General features: G+C 56.0%; 1 protein-coding gene and 1 long non-coding RNA gene across 7 annotated transcripts in view; one reads left to right on the top strand and one right to left on the bottom strand.

Moving 5' to 3' along the window:
- Window positions 1-8,324: 8,324 nt before the first annotated feature.
- On the bottom strand, window positions 8,325-8,797 carry LOC118708390. The gene is made up of 2 exons (XR_004984561.2): window positions 8,638-8,797; window positions 8,325-8,518 (listed from the first exon to the last, which is right to left on the bottom strand). It is a non-coding gene; the product is annotated as an uncharacterized LOC118708390 (long non-coding RNA).
- Window positions 8,517-22,921, top strand: part of SMAD7 (SMAD family member 7) — a 28,744-nt gene continuing 14,339 nt past the window's right edge. The window contains exons 1-3 of one of the 6 annotated variants that reach the window (XM_036419741.2): window positions 8,517-9,755; window positions 11,065-11,118; window positions 16,858-16,929. In XM_036419741.2, coding sequence (XP_036275634.1) covers window positions 9,137-9,755; window positions 11,065-11,118; window positions 16,858-16,929 — 745 coding nt within the window. In that variant the 5' untranslated portion in view covers window positions 8,517-9,136. Of the gene's footprint in view, window positions 9,756-10,146; window positions 10,380-11,064; window positions 11,119-16,854; window positions 16,930-22,921 lie in introns of those variants that run through there. The other 5 variants (XM_036419742.2, XM_036419746.2, XM_036419743.2 and 2 more) reach the window with 5 other exon arrangements.

The raw sequence follows: 22,921 nt of genomic DNA, 5'->3' as shown, positions 1-22,921 counted from the left end.
GGAGGGGGGTAGAAGGAAGCCTTGGTTTTCTCTTTATGCCTCTTTGTATGCTCTGAATTGTGAACCACAATGCATGTACTAGTAGTATCTATGCAAAAAATAAACAAAATATCAAAAGAAAACTAAAAATAGCAAATATTTTAGCATTTGAAAGAACGTGCTACTTGACTGTGGGTGACGGGGTCCGGTGTTCGGACAGGAAGTGAGGAACCTCTGGGCTATGTAACCTTTAAGATCCCTTCCAGCAGTTTCCTTATCTTCTCTGGTTGGTCTGCCAGACAAGCAATGCTAATTCCCATCACAGCCTGCCCACCTCGAAAGTCTTCCCCACGAATGTGTGTGGGACGCGGGGGATGGAGGCCGAGGGCCAGGCAGCGTCCTACCCACCCAGCCTCTCCTTTCCCATCACACTTCCTCCTTGCTTGTCATAATGACCAATAAAGGCATTTCTAAGACATAAGAAAATATTGATGACTCATTGAAATGCCAGGAAAGAACTGGAAAGTTTTCTTTTTTTTTTTTTTAATTGTGTTCTCACTCATCCCTATCTTGGTCTAAGGAAAAGCTTTCCCAGGCTTGTTTGTCTTAATTTAATTTAATTTTAATTTTTAAAAACATATTTTATTCACTTTTTACAGAGAGGAAGGGAGAGGGATAGAGAAAAAGAAACATTGATCAGCTAGCTGCCTCCTGCATACCCGCACTAGGGATATGTCCAAAACCAAGGTACATGCCCCTGACCGGAATCAAACCTGGGGACCCGGACCCCACCAGTCCACAGGCCAACCCTCCATCCACTGAGCCAAACCGGTTGGGGCTGTTTGTTTGTTTTTAACTCGGATGCTGTTCCTGCTTCTCGGATGCTGGGAGTAGCAAAATCCACACCACGTCCCAGACACCAGAAAAAGTGGCTTCCTTCTTCATTGCCCGATCCCCTGGACACTTCACGCCTCTGAAGAGTCATTTCCTAGGCCGGGAGGGTTGTCAAAAACGATCCTGCCGGAGGCTCCTACCTCGCGTCCATGAGAATCGGGAGAATTAGCATCTGTATTCCCCTTCGTTTACATAGTGCTTGTGGCGGCCCAGGTCCCCGCGTCCCGGCCACCCCCGGCGAGGGCTTTGTTTTCCGAGCCTCACTCCGGGTCTGGCACACCTGAGACGTTGTTAATTCAGTGTTTGTTGCTTGAGGAAGGCAGCCCGACTGCGGAAACGGGCTTTCCCAAGGCCTCACAGCTCGGAAGGGCAGAAAAGTAGATTTAAGCCTAAAACTGGGCTGCGGGTTTCTCCCGCCGCCTGGGCCCTCCCCAGGAGGAGTGCTTCGACCATCGTTGGTGGGGCTGGGCCGCTTCGGTGGATCCCAGAACATGCCAGGGCCGGGGGTGTGGTCACTTCTGACTCTCCGACTGCAGACTGCCCAGCTCACCTTTACCACATGTGTCACAGAGATCCTCACCTGCCCTCACTAGGCAGAGCTGAGCGCCAACGGCACTCTTTAATGACTTCTGGCAGGAGAAGGGGAAAGAGAAAAGCACACAACATCAGAAAGCAGCACAGGGTACCTCGGCAGTCCCATCTGACCAGGGGGCTTGGGCTCTGTGGGAGGGCGGTGAGACCATGAGAACCACCTGCAACAGGGATGGGGAGGTGGCACCAGGGCTCCCCAGGGAGCCTCTGAGATACACCTTGGCTTTGGAGAAAGAAGAGGGGGGAACAGAGAGAGAAATATTAATTTGCTGTTCTACTTACTTATGCATTCATTGGTCATTTCTTGTATGTGCCCTGACCGGGAACTGAATCCGCTACCCGGGCAGGGGCCTCTGAGCTCAACATTTATTTCCTTGCTTTGCTGTCTTCCGAGTCCATTTTTTTAGTGCCTGGGGGTATCATCCAAACTGGGTGTGTCCCAGCCCTCCGAGGGCGAATCATCGTTATCTCAGTGCCCCACTGCAGGCTAGGTTGCGTGGAAGGCACGCTCCTGCCACTCGTGTTAAGACCAGTGCCGCTTCCCAGCTGTTGGACACAGTGAGGCCTGACTGTGGATCTGGGGAATGGAAGCCACGGAGACTTTCCCGGCTTTGTTTGAGGAGAAGTGTCTCTGTGACCGTAGATGAGCTTAGGTTGTTGCTGCCATTTTTTTCTACAAAGAAAACTTAATTCAGAGGGCCTTCCTGAGGTAAGGGGCAGCCGTGGGTAGTTCCATATATGTGACAAGCACCGCTTGGGTTTGTTTGAAAGAGAGCATGACGTTGGCAGAAAACTACAATTTTTTTTCTTTCTTTCCTGTTTTCCTGGTTAGTCAACTCAGCTAATCTCCTCCCAAATATTTCTTCCTTTGTGACACTTTTTGAGACTCTTCCCAGAGAGAAAAAAAAAGTGCCTCGGTTTTCTGTTCCCCAGGCAGCGCCCCCATTCTGGCTGCCAGGGTAGCCCAGGTGACATCTGGTGGTTGTTGTCATGGTTCAAGTCCCGTCTGAGGGCAGAGGCTCCCTACCTCCCGGTTTCACCTGGAACTTGGAACCACTTCTCTTCTTTAAAAAAAAAAATACATGCATATATATATATATATATATTAGTGTGTGTGTGTGTGTGTGTGTGTGTGTGTGTATATATATATATATATATATATATATATATATATATATTTCAGAAAGGGAGAGAGAGAGAAACATCAACACCAGTGATGAGAATCACTGATCGGGTGCCTCCTGCACGCCCCACACTGGGGATGGAGCCCACAACCCAGGCATGTGCCCTGACCGGAAATGAACCGTGACCTCCTGGTTCTTAGGTTGACGCTCAACCACTGAGCACATGGGTCTGGCGCCGGCCTGAATCGGTGCTGCCTACATGGGTTGAGAATTGTGGGAACACATTTCCGTTCAGAAAGCCAAGCTCTTGTTCTCAGAGAGCGGGCAGGCTCCTTCCTGTGTGTCTGCGGCTCCGACATCATTATTTACGAGGCCGTCCGTCCTGGGTCAGGACTTGCACCTGATTGGTATCTAGAGTGACTTTTGATTAAGACGGGCATGTTTCCTCGCTGACTCCTGCCGGGGTCATGACGAGGCAGCCTCCGCCCTTGCCGTCTGGGATGACACACTGGCCTCTGCTGTCATCTACCTTCCTGTCATCACTGCCCCACAGAGAAGCTGCCTGCAGCCTCACTTCCATGAGGGACCTCACCAACCTGCCCCTTTCTACAAGGACAGCAGGAGAGCAAAAGCCGGTGGTCAGCCCATGCACCAAAAGGTGGCCGGTTCAATTTCATTTCCTGGGCGGGGCACCTGCCTGGGCTCTAGATTTGATCCTCTGTTGGGAAAGCAATCAATCAATGTTTCTCTCTTACATCAATGTTCCTCACATTGATGTTTCTCAGCCTCCCTCTCTCTAAGCATATCCTCAAGGCTTAAAAAAAAAAGAAAAAAAAAGAGCAAATTTCAAAAAATGAGAAAAGCAGGCAGGGATTTAAAAAATGATCTTTAAGTCTGTACTTTTTTTTTTTTTAAGTAATACATTCTCATGGTGCAAAATTCAAATGGTACAAAAAACCATTTACAGTGAAGTGTCCCTCCCTATTGTCCTGGACCTTTACTTTTTTGGATGTCTCTCATGTGTTCTCCATAAGCAATATGCATTCCCGCCCGGCCCTCCCTCAGCTCCCAGTACCTGGCTGAGCGCTCTGGATGGCCACCTGGCAAGTGTTGTGGTTCAGCTGACAGCTTGTCTGGAAGACAAGAATACCTGATGAGTCAGGGCTTAGAGCCTCTCTGTTTGATTGTGAATTACCTGCATTTTCATTCACTCACGTTCCTGCTCCGCTAAGATAAGCCAAGAAGTGCTGATTCTCACGTTGGCTGCAGGCGCCGCTGGCTTCCCTTCCCGAGCCATCGCTTCCGTGTGTGTGGCTGCCCATGCGGGATGGTTTGGGGCTCACTCACACATTTTTCAGGGGACAGTTGTGTAAGAAATGTCAGTATTTTCCGATACTTTTTTTGGCCTCTCCCAACTGTTTTCTCTTTTGGCTTCTGCAAGGAGAAATCCTTATCCCTGCCTCATCTCGGCTTCACCCCTGCCCTCACCCCTGTTGGGCCTCCTTCTGCCCTTCTTTCCCAGGAACCCCTGAGAAGGAGAAAAAAACACGGAAAGGAAGGACCCCGTCTTCCCTGGATAGAACTGTCTGTTTGCTTTTGCTTAGGGCTGCTTGTAGCCGAGGTGAGTTCTATGGGTTCTTATTGTTCTGCCTTCCTCTTTCTCACGTCCACGGCCCCCTGGCCACCATGTGTCCTCCACTTCCCATGCACTCTGGGGCTCTGAGTGCTGGGGACCTGGGGCCTAGGAGACACGTCCCTCCGGCTTCCTCTCCCCTCTGGATGCTTCACCGGCGGTCAGTCAAGTGGCAGCCCCCGCCACCGTCCGTGCCAGGGGCCGGTGATGAAGTAGCCAGGTCTTGAGCCGACTCCATCCTGGTTTGTCATAGCTCCGCTTCGAGTTATTTTGGTCTCCGTGACTTGTGGCTGCACCATGATTTCAGTTTGATATCTATCACCAAAGTGACTAAAAGATGAAAATAGAAGCCACAACAGGAAATAAACAACTGCAAATGAGATATTTTATTCCATATTCTCTGCCAGCAAGCGATTAGAATCAAACTCATTCACAATAGTTTGGTGAACTTCTAAACTTTTTTTTTTTTTTCTTCCCCTTTTACACGATCAGAATAGTTTGAAGCAGGGTGCTTGTTGGTCTTATTTAGGCCCGTGGAAAGGAAAGGAACTCCCTTTCCAGCCAGGAGTTCTCTGCGCCCCAGCTTCTTTCTTGGAAAGGAAAAGACTAAGAATGTGCCGGGGCGGGGCTCGCTCTCAGGAAGCCTCGGGATGTTAACCGATTCAGGGAATGCCAGGGCGCTCATAAAGCAGCGCCAGCGTTGTAGCTACATGCCCGGCATCCCACCCATCATCTACTCAGGGCAGTAAAATGGAGGAGGAAAGCCGCGTGGAGAGGGAAGAGAGGGGTGACGCCTGAATTAAAACACCCGCAATTACACTATATGGGAACATATCTCTGCAAGTGCATGCATGTTCCACCCAGACAAGCTGTGACGTCAGATGCAACTCCCGAAACACCCACTACCCCTCCCTGCCCTGTGTGTGCTGGGCCTCTCCTTACAGCGCCCGAGCACCATCGGCCAGGCTTCCGAACGTTCAGGTTCTCCGCCGTCCGAGGCCTGCTTTGAGGGCTGACATTTGCTTTTCTGTTTAAGTTCTTTCGGTCTTGCCTTGCCTCTCTTGGAAAGCGAAGATCTTCTAGGGAGGCCCAGAGCAGAGAGAGGAACGGGACCCCGAGAGCAGGAAGCTTGCCCAGAAAGCTTTTAAAACCCTGCCAACTGCTCTCCTGATGTGAGGATCACCACCAGTGCGCGTTATTTAACCAGTGAAGGGCAGGGCCCCGGCCAGGAATCAGGCTTTCTGACTTCTAATCCGGAATTTTTCCCCTCAGCTTTTTTAAGGTTATACATTTCCCAGACACCTCAAAATTCTCACCATGTCTCTTCCGTCTTTCCCTGCCTATGCTGATGGGATCACCCACCTCCATTCCCTTCCCTCATCCATTTTTTTCCTGGGCTTTCCAGGCTGCTACCTTGGCAGGTTGCTTCTTTAGAACATTACACACACACACACACACACACACACACACACACACACACAGTGTCTTTTCAATAAGCAACATTTTTTATTACAAAATTATGAATGTACACAATTGCAGTCTACGTGGCCTCACACAGTAACGTATAGAACGCCAGCTTCTTTGCCATACTATTAATACCATGTTTCTGCGCTTGTCATATCCGCGGAGTGGAGACCCCCTTGCTTGGAGATGATTATGTAATCAATGTTCCTGATTTTCTCTCCTATTTTTTAATCTCCAAAGGTGCTTTTGGAGGTTTGGGGTGTGAGGTCCAAATGCCCCTCTAAGTCCTAACCACTATGTTGATTCCTATACTTTTATTGAACATCAATTGCATGTCAAACATCTGTAGATTGCTGGAGGAGAGGCGGGGCTGATCTGTAACGCTAAGAGTCGTTTTGTGCTTTTTCCTTTTAAAAATGTATAATTTAGCTGGGAAAATGAAAATAGTACATCGCACCTTTCCTACAGATCCCTTAAACTCCCCAACGATTTTCATTGTTCTCCTGGCCTCACAATTCTAAATGACATAACAAAAAAATATCCTATTTCATGAAATAAGAGAAGTTAGATCACCATGCCAACTAGTGGCCTCGTTAATACTGATGCCTATATATTTAAATCAGTACGTTTCTCAGTACCATCTGCTTTCACAAACTAAACGCTTCTGGTCCTTTGCCCTTACCAAGGCTTTACCCATTTCCATGCGGTAATCTGTCAGTGGGTCTGGCTTCCCCCAAACCTGGGGTCAGGGGATAAACTCTCTGACCCACCAGGGCCCAAGAGGGTGCCCAAACAGCCCCGCATGCATATGCATGTCCTGGGCAGGTCTGCTCGGAAGGTAACCTTCCGCGCCGGGGGGCGGGGTGACCGAGGTCTTCCGGGCTCCAGAGGAAACCTGCGGGCCGCGGGCGGGCGTGCGAGCCCCTCCCGCTCCCCTTCTCTCGCCTGGATGCTGCCCCTCGCAGCTCGTCAGGCAGCCAAATGCATTCCAGAGCTGTGCACAAGACACACTTCTCCAGGCAGTCCTAGAAACCCGAGCTCGGCGCGGGAGAGGGCGGGCGGGAGGGAGCGCGCGCCCGCCGCTGAGGTCACATTCGCGCCGCCTCCCCGCCCTCGGCGGCCCGGCTGTTCCCTCCAGCGCACACCTCCCGGGGCCTCGGTCCAGGCCGGTGTAAGCGTCTCTTACACCGAGACAGCGCTCTCCTCCCCCACCCCTCCCGCGCGGCCAGGGGATCCGCCGCCAGGGCCTTTAAAACAAAACGAATGAATGAAGCGCCAGGGCCGGCGCGCGGGACAGCCACCGCGAAAGCGCCACGGGGCTGAGTCTCCATCGGGCCGCCGACCGCCTCGTTCGGCTCCAAAACTCGTCCGCGAAGCCCGCTGGGCGCCCCCGGGGCTTCCCGTTTCCCCTCGGATCCCGCCGCCAGAGCTCAGTCGACTCGGGGAGCTCCTTTGCTCCCCACCTTTATTCGCACCCCCCACCGAGGCTCCCCTCTCTGCAAACCCCGGAGGGGGTGGCGGCGGCGGGGAGGGGTGGGGGGCGGGGGGAAGAAATAGCTTTCAGAAACCCGATCTGTTGTTTGCGAAACACAATCGCTTTTTTTTTTTTTTTTTAAAGCGACAGGGTGTCTAGACGGCCACGTGACGAGGCCGGAGCCGGGCGCGCCACTGCGCAGTGGAACCAGCAGAGCAGAGGGCCCGCGGGGGGTGGGGGGGAGGGAGGCGGCGGCGGCTGGGGGCGGGGGCGGGAAGGGGGAGGAAGGAGGAGGGAAGGGGGCGGGGGCGGGAGGCCTTGCGGGAGGCGACGAGCCTGGGGCACACTCACTCGCTTGCACGGCGCGAGGAGGATCCTGTCCCCGAAGCCGCGCCAGCCGAGCCAGCCGGGCGCCTCGCTCGGTCCGCTCGCCGCGCGGAGAGCTGCTCCAGACAGAGCCAGCCCGCCCGCCGGCGCCGAGCTGCCGAGAGCCCGGCCCCAGAGCCCCTGAGCGCGGCGCGGCGCGGCGAGCCCCCGCGGCGGCACCAGGACCCCAGCGCCAGGAGAGGGCGGACGGGGGACAAGGAGGCTCCCGGCGCGACGAGGAGAGACTCTCCGAGGAGGAGGCGGCGTGAGGACACCGCCGGGGCCTCCTGCCGCCGCAGCCGGTGGAGGCGAGCAGCCCATACCGAGAGCTCGGCGGCCGGCAGCGGCCAGGGGAGGGGGCGCCGGCGGCCCCCGCACTAGCCGGCAGCTTGCGCTCCGGAGGGCGAGAGCGCGCGACCCGCCGGGGGCCCGCCGCCGCCGCGCCGCCCTCCCCCGCGCTGTCAGCCCCGCCGGGCGCCGCCGCCGCAGCATCTTCTGCCTCTGCGCCCCCGCCGGCCCCGAGGAAGTCCCCGCCGAGGACCGGAGCTCCTGGGAGCGAAGGAGGAGAGACCAGAGACTCCCCTAAAACACCCAGACGCGGAGGATTGGAGGAGCCTCGCCAAAGCTTTCTGTGGATTAAAAAAGATACACGATTAAAAAAATTTTTTTTTGCCAGAAGAAAAGGAGAGGAAGACCAGCGGGGATCTGCAAGGAAAAGGGGGAGCTGTAACTCGTGGATACATTTTTTCCACCCTTCAAACGTCTTGTTCTACTTTGTAAACATTTTTTTTTTTCCCTAAACCCCAGCTCAAGTCTGACGGCTCCAGATCTCCGGGGTGCGAGGAGGTGGTGGTGTTTTTCATTTTGGGCTTTTTGCATATTTGGTTCTTAGATTCTGAGCCTTTATTTCGCCAGACATCGCATGCGGGGTGAAGTCCACTCGGCCCCCTCCTCCGAGTCTTCGTGTGCACGGAATTCGAGGAGATCCGGTTACTAAGGATATAGAGGGGAAAAAATAAATCGCGTGCCTGTTTTTTTTTTTTTTTTTTAAATTGCCTGCTTCTCCCCACCCCCAAATTAAGTTGCTTAGCAAGGGGGAAAGAGGCTTTTACCTCCCTCCTGCAGCTCAGCCGAACGCCTTCCGTTTTTTTGTGTTTTTTTTTTTTCTTGCCCCCGCGGATCTTCCATGTAGGAAGCCGAGGCTGGCGAGCCCGACCGTCGGGAGCCGCTGCGGGGGGGCCTCTTTTTGGGGAGGCGCCGACCCCGGCAGGCTTCGCCGGCCCCAGGGAAGCGGCGGCCGCGTTCCTCCGGGGCGCGCCGGGGCCCGAGAGCAGCGCTCGGCGCGGGCCGCGCGGGGTGGGGCAGCCGGAGCGCAGGCCCCCGAGCCCCGGCGGGCGCCCCCGGGCCCCCGCGCGCGCCCCGGCCTCCGGGAGACTGGCGCATGCCACGGAGCGCCCCTCGGGCCGCCGCCGCTCCTGCCCGGGCCCCTGCTGCTGCTGCTGCCGCCTGCGCCTGCTGCCCCAACTCGGCGCCCGACTTCTTCATGGTGTGCGGAGGTCATGTTCGCTCCTTAGCCGGCAAACGACTTTCCTCCTCGCCTCCTCGCCCCGCATGTTCAGGACCAAACGATCTGCGCTCGTCCGGCGTCTCTGGAGGAGCCGTGCGCCCGGCGGCGAGGACGAGGAGGAGGGCGCGGGGGGAGGTGGAGGAGGAGGAGGCGGCGAGCTGCGGGGAGAAGGGACGACGGACGGACGGGCACATGGGGCCGGTGGCGGCGGCGCGGGCAGGGCTGGCTGCTGCCTGGGCAAGGCGGTCCGAGGTGCCAAAGGTCACCATCCCCACCCCCCAGCCGCGGGCCCCGGCGCGGCCGGGTGCGCCGAGGCGGATCTGAAGGCGCTCACCCACTCGGTGCTCAAGAAACTGAAGGAGCGGCAGCTGGAGCTGCTGCTCCAGGCCGTGGAGTCCCGCGGCGGGACGCGCACCGCGTGCCTCCTGCTGCCCGGCCGCCTGGACTGCAGGCCGGGCCCGGGGGCGCCCGCCGGCTCGCAGCCCGCCCAGCAGCCGCCCTCGTCCTACTCGCTCCCCCTCCTGCTGTGCAAAGTGTTCAGGTGGCCGGATCTCAGGCATTCCTCGGAAGTCAAGAGGCTGTGTTGCTGTGAATCTTACGGGAAGATCAACCCCGAGCTGGTGTGCTGCAACCCCCATCACCTTAGCCGACTCTGCGAACTCGGTAAGAAGTTGTGGGGCGCCCACCCGCTCCCCCTGGCGCTGCAGGGCTGATGCAGGGAGAGCCCCCGTGGGCTGTGTGCGAGGGGCCACCGCTCCGGAGGGAGGGGAGTGCCCAGCCCTTCCGGGTAGAGAAGACTTTTGGGGACCAGTGAGGAAGGGACAGGGGAACGGGAGGGCGTTCCCTGGGGTTCCCTTACAGATGTTTCTCCCCCGTGCTGTGCCCATGGCGGCGGGGGCACTGCCGGTGCACACGCTGCAGAAGGCGGTGAGACATTAGACGTGCTCACTTCCGGATCAGCTAAGGGGTGCAGAGAGAAGTAGGGGTCACGCCTCCCCCGCACCCGGAAAGGCGTTGAGGTGTGTGGCCGAGTTGGATTTGGTCCAAGCCCGCCAAGGAAGGCTGGGAGGGAAAAGCGAGCTGTAAAGGCTGGGGAGTAGTCTCTGCTCCTGGAGTCCATACATAAGGGGAGCCCCACTGGGGCTCAGGGGCCCGCACACTGCCTGCCCTGGCCGCGCAGCTTGAGGGGTTTGGGGGCAAGGAGGGTTAGGATGGGAGGCCGAACCCTCGCCACTCGACCCTCCTCCACTCGGCCAGCCCAGGGTTGTAGAGAACGAGCAATCGGAAGTTGATTGCTCCCAGCCCCCCTCCCCCCCCCCCCCCCGAAAAGCACAGCCTTCCGGGTAGGGGTGGTCTGCCAGCTCCCCCGGACCTGGACGGAGACCCCCGCCGCCGCCTCTTTATCCGCTCGGCCTCCTCCACTGCTTCCCTTTTTTCTGGGTCTGGGTGCAGGGTGGGGGAAGGGTGCCCCCCCCCCCCCCGTGCCAGCAGGGTGGGGGGAGGGTCCCCCCTGCCAACAGACCCTCCTAAGTTCACCAGCACTTGGGGTGTCTCTGGGTTGGGCTGGGAAAGGGCAGCAGGGTGCCCCCCGGAGCGGCGGGGGTGGGCCGGGCGGTGGGAGTTGGGTCTGAAGTTCGGGGACGGGGGGGGGGGGGGGGCCCTGACGCCCCCCGCCCTGGGAACCGAAGCGCGGCCCACGGAGCCGCGGCGGGCCGGGTGGTTTCCAGCGGGGCCGGGGAGCGCCGCGGCGGCGTCCGCAGACGCGGAGGAGCGGAGCCCGCGGCTGGCGCCAGGCGGCCTCTTTTGTTTATCTGACAGCTAAATATCAAGGCAATCACCGCCTCGCGGCCCTGCCTCCAACCCCCACAGCTAAGACAAACAGTTGGGCTAAAAGAATGCCTCTGTTATCATAAGTTTTTATCTCTGGTTCTCATGGCCCGGCATTTATTTTCTCTTACTTTCTTAATTCCAGAGTCTCCTCCTCCTCCTTACTCCAGATACCCGATGGATTTTCTCAAACCAACTGGTGAGTAAGATGATTTTAAAAATATCCTCCCTCTCTGAAGTGAGGCACACAAGCCTCTCGAATGCGGGTTTTTCTGCCCTGGCAGCGGCCTGGGGAGGTGCTGGGCTGCCTGGAGGTGGTTATACGTTGTTTCCTGTGTTGAAAGTTTGGGTTTTTGTTTTTGTTGTGGCTGGAGATTCTATGTATGCATATGTATGTTATATACATATGTATATATTGTATTATACAATGTATATAATGTGTATACAATATGTATGTAATATGTATACAATGTGTATGTAATATGTATATAACATGTATAAGTTTCTAAGATGTGCTTTATACTTTGTTATATTGTTTCATGTATATTGGCACCGAAATTGGCTCAAGTGTAACACGTGGAACGCAGAAGTGTCTTGGGAGCCAGAGAGGACAGGTTGACGGGAGAATTTGGAGGCTTTTTGAGTGCCAGTGGAGTCAGTGGGAGGCATGGGTAATTCAGAGGAAGGGAAGGCGGTTTAAAAGGGCCCAGAGATGACTTGTTGGGAGTAAAAGGTTAGAAGATTGAAGAGGCCGAGACAAAACCACCCTCATGGGTTTCCTCTCCTCCCTCCCCGGCAAGTCAGCACTCCTCCCGGATTTTCTCCGAATTCTAGGTCGGGGCTATAAAAGTTTCTGGCATAGCTCTGCCTGCCTGTTGCTTTGTCACCGGGTGGCATGGGGCCAGGGCAAAAGCTCATTGGAGACTGGCACCAGCTCTGTTGTGATTGTCTGCATTCAACTCCTGGCTGGCAGTGCAGGGCTCACCCTATGGGGCGGACATTCCCTGGGGGAGGAGGGTCCGGCAGCAAGGCAGGGCAGTGGAGGTGTCCAGGAGCCCCTTCTTCCCGTGGAGGTTCCTCGGCTGAAGGGTAGTGATTGTAACTTTGTGCCCTGTGTACTGGATGCCTGGAAAATAGAATGTTATTTTTTTGCCAAGGTTCTGAGAAAAGTGAAGGGTTGGGCCTCATTTCGCTCTTTGAGTTCTGCAAGCCCTTGGCCTCCTGAGCTTTGCCTGTTGGGCTTTCCCCCCACTAATTAAAAGTTTTGCTGGGGCGTTGTCATAAATTAAATACTTTAATGAACGGTGTAACCGAAGCCCGCAGCCCTCCCGGGACTCCACGCTGCTCCCTCAAGTCCGGAAGGCGTTGCTGCTTGCCGGGTGCCTGCCTAATAAGTGGCCTGCAAAGCATGTGATATTTTGCTTTCGATTTACTAAACACCAGATAAATGGTCATTAATGAGGAGATAACCAGCTCTCTGCATTTGTAGCAAACGGTAACTGAAATTATCAAGCCCTGTTTTCTCAAAGAATAACTTTGATGGGCTTTTTTGGCTTCAAGAATTCTTTCCTGAGGTTAGTGCGACAGAAGCCACTTCTATCCGTCTTTGTTTTTTCTTTCATAGTCTTCAAATCTGGAGGTTTCCCCCAAAAGAGAGACAGACCAATCACCTTGACACCCCCCCCCCCCCCCCCCCCGGGTAAAGGCAACTAAGGGTAAAATGTCCCCAGAAACCTACAGCCCTAGGAGAAAAGGGTTGCATTCTCCCGCGTTTCCTGCAGAGGTACCCGAGTAAGCCCACTCACCGGATTTAAGCAGCCATCCTGCCAGGCCAGGACGGTTTCAGTGAGCCGGAGTGATATATTTATTCATTAACAAGTGTTGACATTAGGTAGCAAAATGTGTGTAAACAGAGAAGCCACAAAGACAGGGATGTGCCATTTCCAAGGGGGAGAGAAGTTCTGCAGACCAGCCAATAGGAAGTGATTAACCTGCCAATCGGAAACGCAAACAGCTGGTTACTCACCCAAAACGCTTTGTTTAAAATAAAACCAAAAGAAAAAGAAAAAGAAATAAAGGAAAGGAGGTGATGTTTGAGGACATGGAGGGTGGTGACGGGAAAGCCCCCAGGGAACCCATGGGCTGGTTTTGCTGGCTACCAGGCCCAGGGCTGATGAGGTCAGATCCCCAGATGGGAGGCTGCCCCAGGTTTTCCTCCTCACCTTCTACGCGGGAGAAGAATATTTGGCTGGGAAATTTAGATTTGGCTGGGAAATTTAGATATGCCACTTAACATGCATTCTTTTTTTTACTTTTAAAATAGATTTCAGAGAGGAAGGGAGAGAGAGAGAGAAACATCAGAGATGAGAGAGAATCATTGACCAGCTGCCTCCTGCACACTCCACACTGGACCTGCAACCCGGGCATGTGCCCTGACCGGGAATCGAACCCTGACCTCCTGGTTCATAGGTTCACGCTCAACCACTGAGCCACGCCGGCTGGGCTGCCGCTTACATTCTTAAGTTTCTGAGCTCTGGGTGGAATTTTCGGTCTTGGGTTACTAGGTGAGAACCAGTCCTAAGGCTTTTTACAACGGACAACTGTTAAAATCTTAACCAATTGCACAGCTGAGGGAATCCCTTCTGTGAAGTCTCCAACTTGGGAAGAGGCAGTGGGAAGGGGGTTGGGTCCCAACCTGCAGTCCTCGGAGGGACTCCGGGCTAAGAGCCACGCTCCGTTTCGCTGTGGTCCACTGCCCCCTCTGTGAGGGCCTGGCCTGAGTGCCAGGCTGTCCCAGGCCAGCGGCATTTTCTGGGAAGGAGCGTTAGGCTAGACATGGCCGAACCTAGGGACCGAGTGACTTGTGTGCCCTGCGCAGTCGGAAGATAGGAAGACCCTCTCCTTCCCTCGTTGGCGAGGGCATGGTGTTTGCAATTAGATCTCACTTTGTGGAGGGGAATGCTCGGCAGGCTCTGCCCCTTGTTTGTGCCCCATGGTTTGAAGAATGGCTGAGGAGAGGGTGTTGCTGGGTGTTAGGCCCCGGTAGCTAGTGTTAGTTGGCAGATGGAGCCTCCAAAGTCTAGTTGAGAAGGTAGAGACCTAACCCGCCTTTACCTGCTAACTCGGTCTACTCTGACCTTTTCCAGGCCTCTTTATAAGTCCAGATGGTGAAAGAGTTGCCATTCGTTGGCTCAGTTTTTGGCTTGTTTGTTCATTCTGCAGGCCTGAGGATGCACCTGCCTAAAAACTGGGATGCTTCCGATGCAGTAGATTGTCCTTCTGTGACCAGGGTTAGGGATTGGGGCAGAGCTGGGACACTCGGTGTTTAATGGTGTTGGTGATGGCCGTGCGTCTTCTGTCCTGAGGACAGCATTTAGGAAACTCGGAATTAAGTTGACGAGACTATCCTGGCTCTGGAACCATTCCCTCGGTGAGGGGAGTGGGAGCCCAGCTTCCTCCCCTTGCACTCCTCCACCGATCCCCAGGCTTGCATCTAGGACAGCGGTCCCCACCTGGTCGCCAACCGGTGGTCCGTGGGCCACGTGGTCCGTGAGGAACGAAAGGTTGGCGACCGCTGTTCTGGGACTCGCTGCTGGGAGAGGGAGGGATCTCCCACAGGCCCCACACTTGCTGGGTGCTTGGTAATAGTTAGGCTTTAGGAGTGTGTGCCAGCCTGGGCTCTGGGGAGTGGGCATCACTGGCCACAGCGGAGTCCCTGGCTGCAGCTGTTCTCTGCTGGAGCGATGGAGGTGTGGCTGCCTTGACCTTACTTTAGACGCCTGGCAGTAGCTTGGGGCCAGTCGGGATGCTGAGGCCCCTTAGCCTGCCTACCTGCAGGGCAGGGAGCGGGGGCTCTGGTGGCCTGGGGAGGGAGCGTTTGGGACAGGTGCTGAGCCCTTGGGGATGGCCCAGCGCCCCGGGTGGTCCCTTGTGCTAGTCAGTGACGCCTCAGTTTACCTGGGTGCCAGTCGAACAGGTATACTTTGCTACTTCACAGGGGTGGTAGGAAGGCCTAATTAATGTTTGTAAATCCCTCCTGAGATCAAAGACTCTGCAGAAGGGCAGAGCACCATTTCATAAAAAACGCTTGTGGTTGCCAGTGTGGAGCTGGCTTACCTTTGATCTGAGACAGGCCGACACCCTGAATGTGGTCCCGGCTCTGCTCCGAGAGGCCAGGCCCTTCCTTTGAAACACACCTTGCCCTGGGATTCAGCCAGCCAAGACCGGGTGGGGGGAGCGCCCTGGGTAAGTCATCACGGTTGATGTGGGAGTGTCTTCCATTTGGGGGTAGGTAGCAGCCAACCCATAGGACATGTAAAGACCGTCCAGGTAGATAAGAAAAGTGCAGGGGACACGCCGTGTAACAAGCAACTCCATTTCCTGCCCTCCCCCATTGTTTTCCATTTGATTAAGTGTATCCTGTAAAACTGTATATTCCTGTTAGGAATTGTACTTTACACTGATCCACAGCCTGTCTCTTCCCTGCCTCCCACCTCTCCTCATCTCCCCCTCCCCGGGTTAAAGAGAGTTCTTGAAAAGTTGTTTTTCCAGCCTGAGAGAATGCTGGAGAGGGATTAGAGAGAGACAGGAGGGTCGGCAGCGGAAACCCAGAGGTGCTTGGGGGTTACCTGCAGGCCCCCTACCTTGATCAGGTCATGGAAACAGCTGCGGGGTCAGTAAAAGGCTCCCATGAGCTACTGACCTCCAAACTGCTCTTTTGCTTGGTTTCCTATGGACCCAGTGGTTCCAGAGGGAAACTGTGTCACACATCCCAGTACCTCCTGCTAGGGGCCTGGGGCCGGGGACTGGCCTCTGCCACAACCACCTTGGAGTGGCGTTTGCTGCCAAGCCAGGGCTCCCCTTCTCCGAACAGGCCTTTCTCGCTGGATTTCAGTAAGACAGGGTCTGGTGTAGTTTTGTTTCCTGGGACTAATTAGTTCCGATTCGCGGGCATTATTATTTTTTTATTTTCATTGCTCGGAGGGAAGTTGGTAAGTCGATTCCTCGGTTTTGTCGTTACCCTCATTGACTTGCAGGTTGCTGGGGCTAGTACCTGAGGGTTCAAAGGCGTGAAGAGACGCTTTTAGTGTAGTTAGCACAGGCAGCATCTGAAGGTAAAGGATCCGGTCCAGACAGCAGAAGGGAACTCCAAGCGCTGGATGCCAGAAAGATGTTACAGGAAGCGAGGGCAGGGAGCCTCGCAGGCCCGGGGTTGCCCGGGAAGGTTTCCAGAGACGGGGTGTTTGGACTGGGCCTGGAAGCAGGCAGAGAGCATTTCCCCTCTGGCTGGGGAGTCTTGCTGGGAATGTTCTGGGTCTTGATCTGGTGGTGGCTCGCCCCAGATGTACGCACGCATGAGTACGGGTCATTGAGTTGGGCTCGAGAGGTGGGTTCTCTCCTGTATTTGTTGCCCCTCCATTGAAAGGAAAAAGAAGCCCCTTAGCCCGACACCAGTCTTGAGAAAGTCCTAAGAACCGGGACGTTTGTCTTGAAAAAAGATGAGGGTGAGACACTGGACCGTGGGGCTGGCAGAGAGGCCCCTGGGTCCAGGCAAGGAGTCCCTGGGATCCATGGCAGGAAGACGGCTGCCAGGGGTGAGAGTTAGAACCTGGGCCTCCTTTGACCTTGGGAACTCCCTGGTTTCCTCAATGGGGGACTTGCAATGAAAGAGAAATTCCAGCCAGTCTGCCGTCCAGCCTGACTTGACTAATGATTAACTGGCCCTGGGAGCCCAGACGGGTGACAAGGTGCTGTGGTCTGTCTTATGATGGGCAGTGAGCCCTGAGCAGCCCATTCATAATCAGCCCCGTGGCTGGGAGTCAGCCCTTTGGAATGTGTGGTTTCTCTTTAATGCTGGTTAGAATGTGCTTAAAAATTAATCTTGGTGTTTTTATTTATTTGTGTACTTATTTCTCTCCCCTCTTCAAATCCACAGCAGACTGTCCAGATGCTGTGCCTTCCTCCGCTGAAACAGGGGGAACGAATTATCTGGCCCCTGGGGGGCTTTCAGGTAAGACACCTTCTCGGGTTTTCCTGGCAAATTCCAAGACCTTGAAATTACTGGAGGCGGAGGAAGGGGCGTGGCCGGCCTTCTGTTGCCCCAGCTGGTCTGGGGGTCTCACTTTTTTGTGCATTAAACTGGATGTGATCTTGGTGTCGGTGGGGCCCTTCCGCTCATCATGCTGAAGTCCCTAACACACCAGGACACAGGGCTGCTCCTTGGATGAGGAAATGGGGTCCACCTGGGGCCCGTGTTGTGCTGTGTTTTATGGTTGTTGTTAAGCAACTCCTGCTTGGGGGAGGGGAGGCTTCCACTTGGCGACTGCGTGGTCATTAGTTCATAGGTTTCAGGTCTGGTTTTTGCTCTTGTCCTTTCAGCTTTGGGCGATCGAAGACAGATCCCAAGCGTAGGATGGGCATTCAGAGTAGATGCCCTTGATGCTTCTCCAAGTCCTCATTCCCTATCCAGCTCAGGGCCGGATGCTGCAGGGACAGGGTCTGGGCACTGAGACACAGGCCCTAACACTGCTACCCAGGAGGGAGGGTTTTCCTTGGAGCTGGGGGTTATGGGATTGGATGGGAGGTGTTGGGCAGCCGGAGCATGCTTGTCCCTGAGACGAGAAGAGAATGATCCACTTGGAGAAACTCACTAGCAGTGGACCCGAGAGGCATTGATTGCTGTTCTTTCCAAAGCCATTCTGTTTCCACCCGTCGTTCCTGCCCCAGGATGCCGCCACTGGGTTTTCTAAAAACTAGCTCCAGCAAGAGTAAAGGAACCCGGGGGAACAATCCAGCGGAGTCTGGGCATTTGTCCTTTCTTGCCTTTGGGACTCTGGTGTCGGACCCTGGCAGCTCAGAGGGAAGCTGTAGACTCTCTGGGGGGCTGTGGTGCGTCCTCTCCAGTGAGGTGATTGACTGGTCCAGCGTCACTCGGGCCCAGGTCATCCCGGGCAGGCTCCGCCCAGCGCCTCTCCAGGAATGGAGCTTGCGAGAGTGTCTTCAGGGAGACCTTGTTTGTTTTTATTTCTATGCAATATATACTCTGAGTGTTATCTGAGACTGAAGGGATTGTTTACTCAAAGCTCCTAATGAAAACTGAGCAGGACAAAGAGGGACCCCTAGAGGGGAGGGGGCTTAGGCGGGTGGGAGGATGGGAGTGAGCCAGAGCTTGCAAGGAGGGGAGGCCCCGTGGCCATGCCAGAACGGCGTCTTACCTGCTTTTTCTAAGGCTCTGAGAGTTCCTGAAAGAAGGGCGGGGGCGGGGGGGGGTGAAGGAGGAATGGGGGGGAGAGGATTGGGGAGGGTCTGGGCAGATGGCAGACAACTCAGGATGCTGTTAGATGGTTTCGTTTTTTAAATCCTGCACCCGGCCCCTCTGAACCACATGAAGTGAGCAGGGGAAGTGGCAGCTTTGAAAGGGGCCTTGGGAAGGTCTGTCTGATTGATAACATCTTGTCTGTCTCCTCTGCTGGAGGAAGTGACGACACCTCGCTGTGCGCCCCACTAACCAGGACACCCCGTCTGGCCCCTCCTGAGATGGGTGGGCTTCTTGTCCCAAAAGCTTTTCCAGTTCTAGAAGGAAACGGGGGTAAAACAGTTATTAATCCAGTGCCCTTCCCCCCACCCCCCCAATTGCAGCCAGTTAGATGAATGAGGAGCTGCTAGGAAGGCGTGCTTGCCTCTGAAAGGATCCCGTGGTTTAACAAAACTGCAGAGAGGGAAAAAAAGGGGGGCCCCAACATGAAAGAGCATTTGTTTTGAATTTTAGCCCTTGATTTACTAATTCCCAAGGCTTCAAAGTTTGAGCTCTTTCTTCTTTCCGTTCGGAGTTGGAGCAGTTTATTAATAATGAGCCGTGGGGGGAAATTGAAGAAATTGTGTTTTGGGATGGTGCCAGCGGTTTGGGGGTGTCTGGAGGGGAGGTGATGGGCACGGAGAAAGCCTAGGGTTGCACCCTTAGTATCGAGAATGCCCCCCAAAAGATGATTGTACTGGCCCCGGGCCAGGGCAGAGGGTTTTGTAAATGGAGACAGCCCAAGCCGCCTCCTCTTCAAGAAGTTGATCTTTCCATGGGGGGGGGGGGGGTGGCGGGTGGCGGGTGGCAGGGCTGGGTGTGTCTGCCTTGCAGAGGATGAGGCCACTGGGGGCTGCGGTGGCTGCAGAGCCCAGGAGGGGGCTGGGCAGGGGAAGGGGTTAGCAGAGGCAGGAGGGGGTGAGAGCCTGCTCTGGGGGGCGAGGGGAAAGGGGGCATCAGGGTTCTAGCGGTGAAAGCGCCCACCAGGATTGCCCCCTCCTTCCCCTCCTCCGCCTTGAAATAGCCTCTCTGAGTGTCTCTTTCACAGGCCCCGTGTGCTGTTTTCCTTCCTGTCCTGCCCTGGCCGGGAGCGGCCTTAATGAATGGGGCTCAGTTTAGGGTGGGCGGCAGGTCGACAGCGGGAGCCAGGGCTTGATGCTCTTGGCACGGGAAGAAGGGAATGAAAAACAGCCGAATGTGAAAATGTGGGGCCTGGGCCGTGGGGGTGGGGCCGCGCCCAAAGGCATGCCCCTCCTGAAAGGCAGGGTGATTCCAAGGCGGGCCCTGCCCTTTCCTGCGAGGAAGGGGAGAGGAAGGGGAGTGGGCGGCCGGGGCCCTGGGAGCCGGCCTGCTGGCTGCGGGGCGGAATTCCAGGGGACAGGCCCTGGCCTTCGGGCGGGCCTCGCAGCCAGCACACCAGCCCTGCTCGCCTCCCGGCCCGGGAAAGCTGGGAAAGCGGCACATTTCTAGCAGGCTGGGCCCGGGTTCCAGGAGAGCGGGCTTGCGTCTCTGACAGCCGGCGCTCCCAGACAGATGGATGGCTCCGCGCTGGGCCGGGCGGGCTGTGTGCGCAGGCGCGCTGGCGGGCGGTGCCGCCCACCCCAGGCGGCAGGCCGGTGTGCAGACACTGCAGACCGGTGGCCGCAGGCGGGGCTGGGCCCCTCTCACCGCGCGTCGATGGGCTTTTTGAGCGTGTGCACTTTGGGGGCAGAGGACTGAGTGTGGGTAGGACGGTGCCTTTTGAAAGGCACCCAACTCTACAACCCCCAGAGCAAGCCCAGAGCCGGCCCTGGTACTGGGAGGTGCCCTGGCCTAGGAAGACCCCCTGGGGAGGAGAGGTCTGGCCCTGACAGGAGCTTCTCCGTTCGGCTTGCTGTTGGCTCCCGGAGCTTTCCCTGTGTCCCTGGCGGTTAAACGCATGTGCTAGACGCTGCCATCTCTGCAGCTCCCATCTGCGGTTTCGGGGAGGGGGCTGATCCTGAGCGCGCCTGCTGTCCTGGTGAGCGGGAGGGCGAAAGAAACACCCTCTCCCTTGGAAGTTCCAGGTGGTTCACCCACCCTCCAGCCTCCTTCTCCTTTATCTACTCAAGCGCCTGGCGCTGGCGGGGCCTCGCCCGTGCAGACCTCCCTGGTGCGGGCAGGGCGTGGTGGAGGCCAGCCACCGCTTGTACTTGTTTAAACTTCCGAAGAGGTGGCACGGGGGCCTCCAGGGAGGGCGGTGGGAAGCAGTGGGGACTCAGTGCAGAGGCCATCTCTTGGCCGTGCCAAGTCCTGCTTATTGGAGGGAGACCGTCCCAGCATCCAAAGGGAGCCCAACTCCTTGGCTAGGTCTGGAGGCCCTTGCAGAGTTGTGTCTGAGTGCTGGGAGTGTCCTTACTTCAGCAGCCGCTTCCGGAATCCTCCTTGATCCCTGCTGTCCTCTGGGGTAGTCTCAGAGGAGTATTCAAAAATACCCGTGTGGTCTGAAAATTGGGTCCTTGGGAAAGCTTGCTCCATGTCTTAAGGAAAGCTGTTCAGCCTCACATGAACAGTTGTTATGCATTGTCTGGGCCGGGATGGTGATGGCAAACGGCGCCCGGGCACCTGTGGCTGGGTTTTTGGTGTCCCCTTCCCCTGCCTGGGAACAAGCAGCAGTGGTTGCACTGAGCTTTCCAGTGCCCGGTGGGGGTGGGGTGGATTGAACTCATCCAAGTAGCCAAGAGCATTAAGGCTTGGAGGGATGAGTCAGATGGACCAGCACATGTGACCCTTCCTTGCTCCCCTGGCCACGGGTGAGTAGTGACCGTCTAATCTCTAGGGACCCAGTCCATATCTCGGTAAATGCCAGCATGGTGACTCAGGGCTGGGGCCCGCTCACCTGGGGCACACCCACACCGGGAAGATCAGTCCTGGACAGCAGCTCCGGCTGCTGGCAGCCGCCCCGTGGAGAAGGGCTCACAGCTAAAACCCCTTTTGTCCCAGAAAGAATGAGGCTGGCAGTCAGGCAGGGGTTACATGCAGGGTGGCAGCATTTGAAGTCTGGGGCAGATTCCGGCCGCTCTGCCTGCCAGACTAGATGGGCTGCTGCCTCATGCATCCTGTTGCTGAGGCAGAACAGGCAACTGGGAAGGGGGAGGGGGTCAGGGGAGGGCCAGGCGCTGGTGTCGCTTTTGGCTATAGTCCAGCACACCGCCTGCCCTCCCCCTTGGGCCCTTTCTTTGCAGAGCCTGGCTGAAGCTGGGTTATCCTTTGAAGGCCTGTGGGCCCTGACTGGTTCGGTTCAGTGAATGGAATCTCCTGAACCACAGTCCATCCCTTTGTCGGTGGGGTCCTGGCACCCGTAGTTTTTGAAGACAAGTCGGGGAACCCCGGGTGGAAGGGTCTGTGTTCCTGCGGGGGGGTTTCTTCGGTGGCGGAGCAGGTTTTCTGTGATGCTGTACGGCGGCCTCCCCTTCCCCGCCATTTCACTTTCTGCGGGCTCAGTTTCTCAGAAGTAAAGCGGTTCCTACGCTGTAAATAGCCCACCCTCTGAGTAGGTGTGATGCTGCAATCTGTCTCCATCCCATCCCTCCCCTCCTCCGTGAACCAGCCTTCGGTCTGGCGTCTCCACACTGTAGACACCACCTAGTAGCCTCACCGTGATCAGTCCCACCCTCATTTTACTTCCTGGCGGCCCTGACATGCACTAGTCAGAGTGGTGACCAGAGTGGGCCACCTACGGTGCTTCCTTAAAGCGAAAAGGTGACCGCTCTCCACGCACACCACCCCGTCCCGAGAAGAATGGTGAACGGAGACCACATTCACGTAATTTGTATCACAGTCCATTGTTACAATTGTTAGTCTCTGACCGTGCCTACTTGGTAAGTTACACTGTCACAGGCATGTCTGTCCAGGAAGAAACTAGGGTATCTGGGGTTTGGTACGCTCCGCGGCTTCAGGCGTCCGCTCGGGGTCTTGAACCGTCTCCCCCTCAGATAAGGGGGGGCCTACAGGATATGCTGCCGCGGTGAAGAATGCAAGTATCCAGCTTTTTGAGCCTCTTCCCAAATAAGGCTTTTGCTTGATGGTGGGAACCTGACAAGCTGTACTAACGTGTGCCTTCCTTCCATCGCCTGATGTGGAAGGGACCCACGGGGCAGGCTTTCCTTCGCGGATGATTTAAAAAAAAAAAAAAATCCTGGAACTAGACAGTGCTGCGGGTTGCGCAGTTCCGTGAATGCACTCAGTGCCACTTGATGGCAAATTTCATGTCACGGGTAGTTTGCCACAATTTTAAAAAGGAGCACCTTGTGGTAGCTTTTAAGCACACACAGCAATTTAGATGATCGATTTAAAAAAAAAACACACACACAAAAAAAACAGTGACTGAGGATAAACATGGGGAGACTCCTGTTGAGTGCCGGGGACCCCCTGTTGATAGGCACTTGTCTCCAAAAGTACCTCTGAGGTCTCCTGGGGTTGGGGCATGCGTCCAGCTCTCCGATTCCGTGTCCCTGAAGGAGAGCCCCCCTCTGATGTGTATTTGGAGCCCAGCCTTTCTATACGGAAGGTGCCTGCCCTGGCTCCCCACCAGCTCGAGACAAAGGCTGTCTCCCAAAGCCCGGGGTCCCCCACGACCTCCCGCTGGCTGATCAGACCCCTCCTCTGGCCCTGCTGCCGGAGCCCCTGGTCCTCCTGGTGGAAGCGACATCCTGGCCCAGGTTCTGGGGCTGCGGAGGCGGCGGGAGGC

The sequence above is a fragment of the Pipistrellus kuhlii genome, unplaced genomic scaffold (genome assembly GCF_014108245.1).
Source record: "Pipistrellus kuhlii isolate mPipKuh1 unplaced genomic scaffold, mPipKuh1.p scaffold_m20_p_6, whole genome shotgun sequence".
NCBI classification, from domain to species: domain Eukaryota; kingdom Metazoa; phylum Chordata; class Mammalia; order Chiroptera; family Vespertilionidae; genus Pipistrellus; species Pipistrellus kuhlii.
Note: the sequence above shows the minus strand (reverse complement) of the source record. Positions and strands in the feature narration are given on the sequence as shown.